Genomic DNA, 13,887 nt, shown 5'->3' with positions numbered 1-13,887 from the left:
CCGTGCCCCGACATCACCGGGGTGGAAATCCCGGCCGGACACCGGGCTCGGTGCTGCTGGGGCCACACGGGAAACGGGGACAGGCGGGGGGGCCGCTCTGCGCCCCCAAACCCGCAGCATCTGCCGGAGCCGCTCGGTGTCCCCGGGAATGGGGGATCCCGCTCGGTGCCGGTCCCGGTCCCGGTGCGGGGCGGGGGTGAGGGAAGGCGCAATCCCACGGAGGGCGAGGCCGAGTCTGGCTCCCCTCCAGCCTTCGCCGTTCCCGCTGCTCCTTCCTCCTCCTCGCCCTTTGCCCGCTGACGGCAGCGCTGAGAAACGGCGGCGGCTCCGCTCCGGTGGCCTCCGGTACCGCCCTGTCCCCGCCGCGTCCCCGCCGTCCCTCGGGGCTCTGCCGGGCACCCACACCCCCGTTCCGCTCCCCGGGCCACAGACGATGCTGCTCCCGGTCCCGGTCCCGGTTCTGCTCCCGGTCCCGGTTCCCCGGACCCGTTCCGATGCTTGTTCTCCGCTTTCAGCGGCAAAAATTCCCCCGGCGTGGTCGGGGCTGAATCGGGAGCGGTGTCGGAGGCGGGACCGGGACCAGAACCAGGATCGGGATGAGAATCGGGACCGGGACGCGAACCGGGATCGGAATCCGGATTAGGATGGGGGTGGGAATCGGGACCGGGATCAGGACCGGGACCGGGATCAGGATCAGGACCAGGACCGGGACCGGGATCAGGACCGGGATCGGGATCAGGATCAGGACCGGGATCAGGACCGGGACACGCGCCCCTGGCGCCCCCTGGCGGCCGCGTGGCCCTGCCGGAACAAAGGCCGGAGCCGGGACCCCCCCCGAGCCCCCCGGGACCCCTTTGGGACCCCCAGAACCCCTTTAGGACCCCCGGGACCCCTTCTGGGACCCCTCGGGACCCTCCCAGGGCAGGGGGAGCCCGGAGCCCCCGCAGCGGGGACGGTCCCCGGGCCGCGGCTCTCGGGGATGCGCTGCGTCCCTTCCTCCTCATCCCCCTCCTCTTCCTCCTCTCTTCCTCCCCCTCGTCCTCTTCCTCCTCCTCCTCCTTCCCCGATCCTGACGGGCCGGAGGAGCATGGGGAGAGCACCCAAACCGCGGTAAAGGAGCAAAGGGGGCGCTGGGGGTCCCCCAAACCCCCTCAGCTCTCACCGTGTCCCCTCACCCACAGGGGACCCCTCAAACCAAGGCACTGCAGCAGTTGGGGCTCAGCAATTTGAAAATAAACATCTCAGAGAAATTACATCACCTTTCCTTACACAGGGCATGGGGAGGGGGCACATGGGGACCCCCAAAAGGACAGGATGAGGGTTCACCCCCTCCTAAAGGAACTCATTTGGGAGCTTTAACACACCTGTAACTCTCACCTTCCTCCTCCCTCTCCACCATTAAAAAAAATCCCCTCCTCACACCCAAACAGCAGCAAACCTTCTGTCAGAGGCGAATCCAAACAACAAACACACAAACAACTTGTTGGGAGTAAAAAAATATGTTTTTTCTTTTTTCCTTTTAATTACATCAGTTATCAAAGAAAACGACAACAAAAAAAAAAGCAGTGGTAACAAAAATACAAAGCTCTGAGGGTTTCTCGTTTTTTGTTTGTTCTGTAATAGGCTGAGAGAGAGCATCAGTGCAATTGTTTTAATTTAACTTCTGCTCTGAGTCCCTGCTGGCAGCATAGGAGTAGGCTTTGCCCAGCACCAGGCGGTCCCGCAGCAGCTTGAAGAAGGCGTAGTAATTGCTGAAGAGGATCAGAGCCAGGGAGATCGTCTGGTGCCACTTCTCCGAGGAAATCAGCGAGTAGAGCTGGTAGAAGATGACAGCTCCTTCCAGCAGGATCAGGATGTTGAGGATTCGCAGTGGTTTGCTGAAAAAGAACTGTGGGGGAGCGGGGTGAGGCACCGGGCGGGAGGGGAAAGCTCTGGGTGAGGATTGCTCTGGCTCTGGATGGTGGTTGAGATGCCACCCTGGGCACTGCCACCCCCGGCTCCACCAGCCTGAGGTGGCCAGGCCAGCAGGAAGGAGCAGGGCCCTGCTGGGGGATCCCTGTGCCAGGAGGGACGGGGGGCCTTACGTGGAATCTGAAGTGCGACACGTCCGAGGGCACGGCCACGTTGTAGTGACCCACGGCCTTGTAGACGTTCTTGCTGTGCTTCACCAGCACCCCCTGAGGCCACATGCACTCCTCAGTCCACCTGCAGGGCACAAGAGATGCTTTAATCCCACCTGTAGTGACCAAGAGATGCTTTAATCCCATCTGCAGGGCACAAGAGATTGTTTAATCCCACTTGCAGGGGACAGGAGATGCCTTAATCCACCTGCAAGGGGACAAGAGATTCCTTAATCCATCTACAGGGGAAAAGAGATTCTTTAATTCCACCTGCAAGGGACCAAGAAATTCCTTAATCCCACCTGTAGGGAATAAGAAATTCCTTAATCCACGTGCAGGGGACAAGAGATTCTTTAATCCCACCTGCAAGGGACCAAGAAATTCCTTAATTTCACCTACAGGGACCAAGAGATGCCTTAATTCACCTGCAAGGGACCAACAGATTCCTTAATCCACCTGCAAGGAGCAAGAAATTCCTTAATCCCACCTGTAGGCAACAAGAAATTCCTTAATCCCACCTGCAAGGGACCAAGAGATGCCTTCATCCCACCTGCAAGGGGACAAGAAATTCCTTAATTCCACCTGCCAAGGGACAAGAAATTCCTTAAATCCCATCTGCAGGGGGCAGGACATGCCTTAATGCCACCTGTAGGGACCAACAGATTCCTTAATCCACCTGCAGGGAACAAGAAATTCCTTAATCCCACCTGTATGGGGCTCTGCTGCCTCCCTGCCAGCAGTGAGGAGTATGGGAATTGTGCTCCCATTTGGAATTGTCACCATGGCAGTGACAACCTGCAGGCAGCTGTGGCCAGGAGCAGCAGGCACCGTGCCAGAAACCAGCCCTGCCTGGCAGGGACAGTGCCCAGAGTGTTTGTGCTGCTGGATGTGTCAGCCAACACCTCTGCTCTCACTTTTCCCTGGTTTATTTCAGGCTGAGCTCCCCACCCACCCACCCACCCAGCAAAGGGAGAACTCCAGGAGAGAATTCCTTACTGGTGCTGCAGCACGTTGGAGCAGAGGGCAGGATCCACCTTCTGCCAGCAGCCCAGGTGTGCTGCAGCCTTGTGGAGCAGGTCACAGTAGCGGGCAGGGAGCAGGTACTGCATGAGGATCACCGAGGTGCTGATGGAAACCAGCAGGAAGAGCTCGCAGGACCAGCGCTTGTCGTAGTACTGCGTGTTCTGGGGGGACAGATGGGACACTGGGGGACACTCTGGACAGCCTCAGCTGCCCAAGGTACCACCACACAAAGCACTCAGGTAGGTAAAGCATGGGCTGTGTGGAGCTGTTGATACAGTGTGGAAAGGAAGAGCCCATGTGGGATGGAGAATTCCTGCAAAATATTTGTGCCATCAGCACCAAAACCTGGGAGGCAGCTCCTGATGCTCAGCTGATGGAGCACCAGCACCTCAGGGCACAGGGACTCACCCCATTCACCACCAGACATTCAGAATTCAACCACCACAAGGAAGGCCTGTGACCCCTCATGGTGCCCCTGTGTCACCACAAGCAAGGACTGTGACCCCTCATTGTGCCACAAGGAAGGACTCTGGCCCCTCATTGTGCCACAACCACCACAAGGAAGAACTGTGGCCCCTCACTGTCCCCCCAGTGTCACCACAAGGAAGGACTGTGACCCCTCATCGTGCCACAACCACCATAATCAAGGACTGTGACCCCTCATTGTGCCACAACCACCACAAGCAAAGACTGTGACCCCTCCTTGTGCCACAACCACCCACAAGGAAGGACTGTGGCCCCTCATTGTGCCACAGTCACCACAATCAAGCACTGTAACCCCTCATTGGCCACAATGACCACAACCAAGGACTGTGGCCCCTCACTGTGCCACAACCACCACAAGCAAGGACTGTGGCCCCTCCTTGTGCTACAATCACCACAAGGAAGGACTGTGGCCCCTCCTTGTGCTACAATCACCACAACCAAGGACTGTGGCCCCTCACTGTGCCCCTGTGTCACCATAAGGAAGGACTGTGACCCCTCCTTGTGCCACAACCACCACAACCAAGGACTGTGACCCCTCACTGTGCCCCAGGGTCACCTCCCAGCCAGGCCTCACCTTGACAAACCACACAGGCACGAAGGCCACGTAGTAGGCACTGAGCATGGAGCTCACCAGCACCTCCTTCATGCGCCAGTTGAAGTCCATCTTCAGGAACTCCACCTCGTTGCGGATCAGGTCCGGGGACAGGCAGCAGGCGTGGCTGGGCATGGCCTCCATGCCGTACATCTGCCTCGTGTGCTGCTTCCAGGTCTCCTTGAGCACTGTCAGGTAGTCCCTGCCCCGGGCTGTCACCTCTCCCGTGTCCCTGGGGCCAATGTTGGTGACCTGGGTGAAGAGCCCGGCCTTGCGAAAGTCACAGTTCAGCTGGAGGAAGGGGATGTACATCCCAAACCTGGAAAGCACAGAGCTCTGGGATCACCATCCTCAGTTCCCCTGTGGGGTTCTGGAAAGCACAGAGCTCAGGATCTGCATCCCATCCCATCCCATCCCATCCCATCCCATCCCACTGGGATCACCATCCCCAGTTCCCCTGTGGAGTTCTGGATGGCACAGAGCTCAGGAGCTGGAAATGTACAGAACTCAGGATGTGCCTTCCATCCCACTGGGATCCCATCCCAAATTCCTGTGGGGTTCTAAAAAGCACAGAGCTCAGGATCTGCATCCCATCCCATCCCATCCCATCCCATGCCATGCCATCCCATGCCATGCCATGCCATGCCATGCCATGCCATGCCATGCCATCCCATCCCATCCCATCCCACTGGGATCACCATCCCCAGTTCCCCTGCGGGGTTCTGGAAAGCACAGAGCTCAGAATCCGCCTCCCATCCCACTGGGATCACCATCCCAAATCCCTGTGGGGTTCTGGATAGCACAGAGCTCAGGATCTGCATCCCATCCCACTGGGATCCCATCCCAAATTCCCCTGTGAGGTTCTGGAAAGCAAAGAGGTCTGGAGCTGCTTCCAATCCCACTGGGATCCCATCCCAAATCCCTGTGGGGTTCTGGAAAGGCACAGAGCTCAGGAGCTGCATCCCATCCCACTGGGATCCCATCCCCAATTCCCCTGTGGAGTTCTGAGCTGGATGAGTTCAAGGTTTGGAGCAACCTGGGATAGTGGAAGGTGCCCCTGCTACTGCTGAATAATCCCAAACCAGTCTGGGATTTCATAATTCCAAAGGGAAACTCCCAAAAAGAGCTCTGAGCTCAAACACAGGCAGCAAATCTCTGGGGATATTTCCCCTTCCAGCAAATCCCTGTGGATGTTTCCTCCTGCAGCAAATCTTTGGGATGTTTCCTCCTGCAGCAAATCTCTGGATGTTTCCTCCTGCATCTACCAGGGAGGAGGGATCCATTTCCACTCCCAACATTTCCTTTTGATAAGTAACAAAACCCAGGAGCTGTTTGAACCCCTCCACCTGGCAGAGGAGCCCAGGAACAAAGGGAAAACAAAGCCCTGAGTTTTGTCAGCGCCATGGGAAAATCACACAACCCTTTTAGTGAGTAATAATTAATGCTGACATCAAGCTGAAAGAGAGGTGAGTGTCACAGATGTGTCCTGCCACCATGGAATGTGGCACAGCAGGAGGGAGAGGTGCAGGATAAACTCTGCGTCCATGGGCAGGGACACCTTCCACAAGCCCAGGCTGCTCCAAGAACCCCACATTGCTGCAGGGAGCCTCCCCCTGGATTTTTGGGGGGGATCCCCCATCCCTGAGGCAGGGATACTCACGGGTAGCACAGGAACAGGAGGTTGAGGAAGGAGTAGGTTCTGAAGAGGTGGATGATGGAGCGACACAAGCTCCAGCCCGTGCCCGTGAGCACGGCGAAGCGAGTGAGCACCAGCAAGATGGAGCGTGGCAGGGACACCTTGCCACTCTGGGAAGCCTGTGGGACACAGGGGACATCAGGGCACAGCTGGGCACTGCCTCTTCTTAAGGAGAAAATACTGTGTAAAATCATGGCTAGGAAGGAAATGGCAGTGCCCAGCTGGCACCAGGACAGGGAGGGTTTCTGTGGAATTTGGGCTCTCCAAAACCTCTCTGGAATCTGGGAGTGAGGAGGGATTCCAGGTAAGGTCTGGAAGGTTTCTGTGGAATCTGGGCTCTCCAAAACCGCTCTGGAATTTGGGAGTGAGGAGGGATTCCAGGTAAGGTCTGGAGGGTTTCTGTGGAATCTGGGCTCCCCAAAACCTCTCTGGAATTTGGGAGTGAGGAGGGATTCCAGGTAAGCTCTGGAGGGTTTCTGTGGAATCTGGGTCTCCAAAACCTCTGGAATCTGGGAGTGAGGAGAGATTCCAGGTAAGGACTGGTAGTCACCAGTGCCCAGCACACTCTCCTGGCACTGCTCCCCATGGGATGATTCCAGTGAGCATCCCTGGGGAAAGCTGGAGTGATGGAGAGAGCAGGAAAAGAGGCAAAAGGAAGGAGAGAATCAGTCACTACAGTCTGGCTGAGACAGAAATTCAGAGACAGACCCAGCAGGTCTGGGGAGCTCAGTTCTGTTCTCTGCTCCTCCCACTGGAAACCTCACCTGAGATTCTGACTTGGGAACACCACAGAGGTGTTTAGGGGAGGATGGAGGGGTTTGGAATGGCAAAAGGGACCCAGAGCTTTCCAAATCTCTGACTTTACCTCCTTGACGACAGCACCAATGAGGCGCCGTGCCAGGACGATGGTTGTCACCGTCAGCACGTTGAAGTCAATGAGGTGAAAGTTCTGTGGGGACAAAACCAAAATGATTCCATTTCCACCAGCACCAGGAACCCACATTCAACACAGAAATAGTCCCAAATTATTCTCTTTGGGAATCTCTCTTCCAAGAGAATGCCAAAAAGACAACAAGAGCCCAAAATGTGGGAAACGGAGTGAAGGGTCAGCTAAGTTTTTATCAAACATTATCTCTAAAACTTTAGGTTTTGTGACCTAAAAGACAGCCTGGGAGCTCCAGCTGCCCTTTGGTGCTTACCAGGGAGGTGTGAGAAGGAGGGTGGGAGGGAGGGTACCACCACACTGTCTTGTAGATGTTGATGTAGTGGACGAAGAGGGCGACCAGGTGGCAGAAGAAGAGCTGCAGCTCGAACAGGACGCTCCTCTCCACGGGCAGCTCGGGGATCTTGCAGTGCCGCAGGGGGACGACGGTCTGGGCTGCCAGAGGGGGGCTGGACAGGCCTGTCCCCGAGCCACTCCTGCCAGGGGGAGCCAAGAGTGAGCAGGGGGATGTCCTCCAGCTCCCCCCACAGCTCTGAGACTGATGGGGAAACTGGAGCTGTCAGTGGTTGGCAGAAATTACAAATTTCAATCAGATGCGAGCAGGGGTTTGCCCACACAAAATTCCCGGATCCACGAGGGAGAAATATTTGGACCCAGGACATTTGATAACAAATCCTCTGTGATGTTCAGAGCCAGGGCTGAGCAAGGAATGTCCTCCAGCTCTGAGATTGATGGGAAAACTTGAGCTATCAGTTGCTGGCACAAATCACAGATTTCAATAATATGTGAGCAGGGATTTGCCCACACAAAGGAATATTTGGACCCAGGACATTTGATATTAATTCCCCTGTGTTGTTCAGACCCAGGGTTGAGCAGGGGAACATCCTCCAGGCTCCCTCCACAGCTCTGAGATCAGTGGGGAAACTTGAGTTATCACTGTTTGGCACAAATCACAAATTTCAATCAGATGTGAGCAGGGATTTGCCCACACAAAGCAACATTTGGACCCAGGATATTTGATATTAAATCTCCTGTGCTGTTCAGACCCAGGGTTGTGTTGTGCTACTCAGTGGCTCTCTTAATTAATTGGAAGCTTTCAGAGCTCAAGTTGGTGTTTACATATCTAAGAGTGCTTGAACATGAAAGGCAGAGCAATTACACACAAGCCCTTGTTCATTCTTCACCTTCTGTTCACCTGAGGAGGAAAAACGAGTTTAGCCAGAGGAGCCTCTTCGTGTGTGAGCAGGCACAGGATCCCAGACTGATCCTCTACATCAAAGGGAATTAATATCTCCCAGATTGAGCTGCAATCTCTAAATAAAAACAGGCAAAGGAATCTGGGTGTGGGCCTCAAAGGAACTGCAGAGCACAAAGTGTCCCCGTAAACTCCCAGATTGAATTTGGGATCCAGGGGGATGCAGGGGGATCAGGCCATGGTTTAAAAGAGATGGAGAACATGAAACAAGGCCATGAGTGAGGGGAAAGCTGAGGAGTCTCCCTGAAATGCCCAGATTCCCAAAGTCATGGACTGATAAACCATGGAATCACAGAGTGCTTTGGGCTGGAGGGGACATCGGGGATCACCCAGGCCATGGGCAGGGACAGCTTCCCCTGTCCCTGGTGGCTCCAAGCCCCAGCCAGGTCAGAGAATGGGATGGGCTTTAGGATCAGGGAATGGGATGAGATTTATGGCTGGGGAATGGGATAAATGCTAAGGTCAGAGAATGGGACAAGCTTTAAGATCAAGAAACGGAATGAGCTTTAAAATCAAGGAATGGGATGAGCTTTAAAATCAGGGAATGGGATGAGATTTAAGGGAATGGGACAAGTTTTAAAACCAGGGAAGGGGATGAGCATTAGGGTTGGGGAATGGGATGATATTTAAGGTCAGGGAATGGGACAAGTTTTAAAATCAGGGAATGGGATGAGCTTTAAGACCATGGAATGGGATGAGTTTTAAGGGAATGGGACAAGTTTTAAAATCAGGGAATGGGATGAGCTTTAAGACCATGGAATGGGATGAGATTTAAGGCTGGGGAATGGGATGAGCTTTATGGTCAGAGAATGGAATGAGTTTTAAGGTTGGGGAATGGGATGAGCTTTAAGATTAGGGAACAGGATGAGCTTTAAGATCAGGCAACGGGATCAGTTTTAAAGTTGGGAAATGGGACAAGCTTTAAGGTCAGGGAATGGGACAAGCTTTAAGACCAAAGAATGGGAGAAGTTTTAAGATCAAGGAACGGAATGGTCAGAGAATGGGATGAGCTTTAAGATCAGGGAATGGGACGAGCTTTAAGACCAGAGAACAAGACAAGTTTTAAGATCAAGGAATGGGATGGTCAGAGAATGGGATGAGCTTTAAGCTCAAGGAACAGGATGAGCTTGAAGGTCCAAGAATGGGATGAGTTTTATGATCAGGGAATGGGATGAGCTTTAAGATGAAGAAATGGGATGAGGTTTAAGGCTGGGGAATGGGATGAGCTTTAAGATGAAGAAATGGGATGAGGTTTAAGGCTGGGGAATGAAATGAGCTTTAAGATGAAGAAATGGGACGAGGTTTAAGGCTGGGGAATGGGATGAGCTTTAAGCTCAAGGAATGGGACAAGCTTGAAGGTCAGAGAACAGGAAAAGCTTTAAGGTCAGAGAATGGGATGAGCTTTAAGATTAGGGAATGGGACAAGCTTTAAGATCAAGGAATGGGATGGTCAGAGAATGGGACAAGCTTTAAGATCAGGGAATGGGATGAGTTTTAAGGTCAGAGAACAGGACAAACTTTAAGGTCAGGGAATGGGATGAGCTCTGAGATCAGGGAGAAGGACAAGATTTAAACTCAAGGAATGGGATGAACTTTAAGGTCAGAGAATGGGATGAGCTTTAAGGTTGGGAAATGGGACAAGCTTTAAGATTAGGGAATGGGACGAGGTTCAAGACCAGAGAACGGGACAAGTTTTAAGATCCAGGAACGGGATGGTCAGAGAATGGGACAAACTTTAAGGTCAGGGAATGGGATGAGCTTTAAATACAGAGAACAGAACGGGATGAGCTTTAAGGTTGGGAAATGGGTCGAGCTATAAGGTCAGAGAACCGGACAAGCTTTAAGATCAGGGAATGGGAAGAGCTTTAAGACCAGAGAACAAGACAAGTTTTAAGATCAAGGAAGGGGATGGTCAGAGAATGGGATGAGCTTTAAGCTCAAGGAACAGGATGAGCTTTAAGGTCAGGGAATGAGATGAGTTTTAAGGCTGGGAAACGGGACAAGCTTTAAGGTCAGATAATGGGAAGAGCTTTAAGGTTGGGGAATGGGAAGAGCTTTAAGGTCGGGGAATGGGAAGAGCTTTAAGGTCAGGGAATGGGATGAGCTTTAGGCTTAGAGAATGGGACAAGCTTTAAGATCAGGGAATGCGATGAGCTTTGAGATCAGGGAGAAGGACAAGACTTAAACTCAAGGAATGGGAGGAGCTTTAAGGTCGGGGAATGGGATGAGCTTTAAGGTCAGGGAGTGGGATGAGCTTTAAGCCTGAGGAATGGGACAAGGTTTCAGAGCAAGGCCCAAGAGGAGGTGCAGCCCCCATCCCAGCCCTGCCCCGTGCCGTACCTGGTGCGGGAGCGCACGCCGGTGACCGAGGAGCCCGAGGAGTGCCCGGCAGCCCCGGCAGCCCCGGGCTCGCACAGCGGGTTCCGGCAGTAGGAGCTCCTGTTGGGACCCCGGCGTCCCCCGGCCATGCCCGGGACTCAGGGGGGTCCTGGCTGCTCACTGAGGGCTGGGCTCAGCCCCCACCACTGCAGGGACACACCAGAGGGCTTAATTAGCAGGGATTCATTAGCGTTCCTTATGGAGCCTCGCTGTCACCACCCCGTCGATCCCAATTTCTCCAAATTCGATTTTCGGAGCTCGTCGCTCCACGACGATCCAAATTTCTACAAATTCAATCCTTAGAGCTCATCACTTCCATGATAATCCAAATTTCTCCAAATTCAGTTTCTGGAGCTCAATGCTCCAAGTTAATCCAAATTTCTCCGCCTATTTTTTCCCTGTCTCCCACATTTCTCCAGGTCAAGGATGCAAAATCAGGGAGCTCCGGCCTTGCTGAGGTGCTGAGATTTGTCACTTTACAGGGAATTCCATCTGCACCCCTGTGGTGGAATCATCAGGGTGTGTGGTCATCCCTGTTTTCCATATTAATGAGCATGTATTAATTAGCATTTCTTATGGAGCATTCCAGGCCTTGCTGTCACCAGGACAATCCCAATTTCTCCAAATTTCATTTCTGGAGCTTGTCACTCCAGGATAATCTAAATTTAATTCGTGGAGCCTGTCACTCCAGGATAATCCAAATTTTTCTGCCTATTTTTTCCTTTGTCTCCCACATTTTCCAGACTCAAGAAATGCTCAACAATTTGCCCCAAAAATTCAGAAATTTGGGATATTTTGGTATCATTTAGTGTTGGAACTGAAGGTCACAGCTTTTTAAAATTGTTATTTTATTTTTGGCTCTTTAGGATGGGAAGCAACAACACATTTTTAGGGTATTTGTTGATTTTTGTTTTGATGGCACTGAGCTCAATGGGGTGAGCCCAAATTCAGCTTTCCCAGTCCTTGTTTGCCACACATAAAACTCATCCCAAGCTTTTCCAAACTTCCTCTGGATCCTGTTAACCTCAGGAGAATCCACAGCAGCGATAAAAAATCCCCATTTCCCAGTGAAACCTGAGCTGGGAGGGGAACTCAGGCACATTCCTGCTCCTGGTGGATCATTTCCAGCTTTGGAACTTGCAGCTGGAACCACAAAATGTGTGCTGGAAGTTTAGAAACCCATCCCAAGGGGGTTTTAAAGCTGAGTTCTCCAAAATCCCCGTCCTGGAGCTGGAGCTGGAGGGAGCTGCTGATTTTAGGAGACGCTGGGATGGATTTGGGGAGCTCTGGGAGCAGTGGAAGCTCGGAGGGCAAACAATGAGGGGAATTTGGGGTCCAGGAAGGAGCCAGGAGGCTCCAGGAGGGAAACTGGAAACGTGGGGGCTGTAAAGGGAAATTTGGGGGTAAAATTTGGGGTCTGGGGGAGCAGCTGGGGCTGTGCAAGGGAAATTTGGGGGCACAAATGGGGGTGCAGGGGAACACTGGGGGTCCCAGGAGCGGTGAGGGAGAAATTTGGGGGCTCTGAGGAGAGCACTGGGAGCTCTGGGGGAGCTGTGAGGGAGAAATTTGGGGGCACAAATGGGGGTGCAGGAGAACATTGGGAGCTCTAGGGGAGAAATTTGGGGGCACACGTGGGGCTGCAAGAGAACTTTGGGGATCCCAGAAGCTCTGAGGGAGAAATCTGGGAGCTCTAGGGGAGAAATCTGGGGGCTCTGAGGAGAGCACTGGGAGCTCTGAGGGAGAAATTTGGGGGCACAAATGGGGGTGCAGGAGAACACTGGGAGCTCTAGGGGAGAAATTTGGGGGCACAGGTAGGGCTGCACAACACTGGGAGCCACAGGAGCTCTGGGGGAGCTCTGAGAGAGAAATTTCGGGACACAAATGTGGCTGCAGGAGAACACTGAGGACCCCAGGAGCTGTGAGGGAGAAATTTGGGGGCTCTGAGGAGAGCACGGGGGAGCTGTGAGGGAGAAATCGGGGGTACAAGTGGGGCTGCAGGAGAACAATGGGGACCCCAGGAGCTCTGAGAGAGAAATCTGGGGGGACTGGTGAGGCTGCAGGAGAGCACTGGGACCTCTGGGGGAGAAATTTGGGGGCACAAATGGGGGTGCAGGAGAACTCTGGGGACCCCAGGAGCTCTGAGGGAGAAATCTGGGGGCACACGTGGGGCTGCACAAAAGCTCAGAGGGGCCCTGGCGCTCTGAGGGCACACCGGGACCCACAGCGGCTCTGAAAACCCCACCGAGCTGCTCCGGACCCGCCCGGGAGCGCCATGGAAAGCTCCGTGAGGGCTCCCTGAGCCCGCGGGGCTCTGAGGGGCTCCGGGCGAGGCCGCAGCGCGGGAGCCGCCCCCATCCCCGAGGCGGGGCGGGGCGAACCGCGGGGCTCTCCCGCGCTCCGCCCGCCGCCCGTGCCGCTCCCCGCCGGCTGCCGGGCGGGTTCCCCCCCTCAGCCCGTTCCGCCCGTTCCCTCCCCGGCCGCGCTGCCCCCGGCCCGGCCTCCCTCACCCATCGCCGGCCGCCGCTCCGCCTGCGCCGGGCACAATATGGCGGGCGGGGCGCGACGGCGGCCGGCGTGGGACAAGCTGGTGCGGGGCGCGAACGCGCGGAAAGCCACGCCCCCTTTGTGTGGCCACGCCCATCGGGCAGCGCGGTGTCACCTCCCGGTGTCGCCTCCCGGTGTCACCTCCCGGTGTCACCGATGGGAACGGCGGCAATCGCAGCCGCCAGATGTCCCGGCAACCCGTTATGGCAAGGGATGAGTAATCCTGGCACCTGCGCGGCTCCACCTCCGCTCCTGGAGGGGTTTCAGCATCTCTGCAATTTTGGGTTTTTTACCCCAATTATTTGTTGGGATTTGTGGGGTTGGTGGTTCAGCACTGATGGTTTCAGAAAGATGAGAGACAGCCCTGCTTAAGGTGGAGGAAAATCAGCCCTGGAATGAATGGACTTGCAGAAAGTTTGCTGGATTTTTGGTATTTCTTTTTTTAGCTGGAGCGCCCAGCCCTGGAGGTGTCCAAGGAATGACTGGTCACAGAGCTTGGAGGGCTCTTCCAACTTATATTGATTCTGTACAAAAGCATAAAAAATCAGGAGTGGCCACACACCTGATGTTTAAGGGAATCCTCTAAAGGTACCAGGATATCCCTAAAAACCCAGTCAGGCCAAAAAATGCATCTGGAACATGATGGATGAACCTTTTTTGCTCCAAAATCAGTGGTAAAATTCCAAATTCAGCGGTAAAATGAACACCTCCACCGGGAAACAGTTTATATTTCAGTTTTCCAACAGGCAGCTGGAGATCCAGGGGAGTTCCCAGGATCCAAGGGAGGCTCTGGTGTTCTCCAACACTCCCAAGAAAAACCTGGCAGATTCCCATTTTCCACTCACAGCA

At 54.2% G+C, this 13,887-nt stretch overlaps 1 protein-coding gene across 2 annotated transcripts; it reads right to left on the bottom strand.

Annotated features, from left to right (window-relative positions):
• Positions 1–1,496: 1,496 nt before the first annotated feature.
• Positions 1,497–13,039, bottom strand: TMEM39B (transmembrane protein 39B). 2 transcript variants are annotated; one of them, XM_058819957.1, is made up of 9 exons: positions 13,002–13,039; positions 10,456–10,640; positions 7,117–7,336; positions 6,783–6,866; positions 5,882–6,036; positions 4,204–4,540; positions 3,117–3,304; positions 2,085–2,205; positions 1,497–1,888 (listed from the first exon to the last, which is right to left on the bottom strand). In XM_058819957.1, the coding sequence occupies exons 2-9, from the start codon at positions 10,581–10,583 to the stop codon at positions 1,652–1,654; spliced, it is 1,470 nt and encodes a 489-aa protein (XP_058675940.1). In that variant the 5' UTR covers positions 10,584–10,640; positions 13,002–13,039; the 3' UTR covers positions 1,497–1,651. The 2 variants fall into 2 exon arrangements, with proteins under 2 accessions (XP_058675940.1, XP_058675941.1); XM_058819958.1 differs by lacking the exon at positions 13,002–13,039 and having other exon boundaries at positions 10,456–10,664.
• Between the last annotated feature and the right edge of the window lie 848 nt (positions 13,040–13,887).

Source organism: Ammospiza caudacuta, chromosome 25 (genome assembly GCF_027887145.1).
Source record: "Ammospiza caudacuta isolate bAmmCau1 chromosome 25, bAmmCau1.pri, whole genome shotgun sequence".
In the NCBI taxonomy this organism is placed as follows: domain Eukaryota; kingdom Metazoa; phylum Chordata; class Aves; order Passeriformes; family Passerellidae; genus Ammospiza; species Ammospiza caudacuta.
The sequence above is the reverse complement of the archived record's forward strand: the minus strand, read 5'-3'. Positions and strand labels throughout refer to the sequence as shown.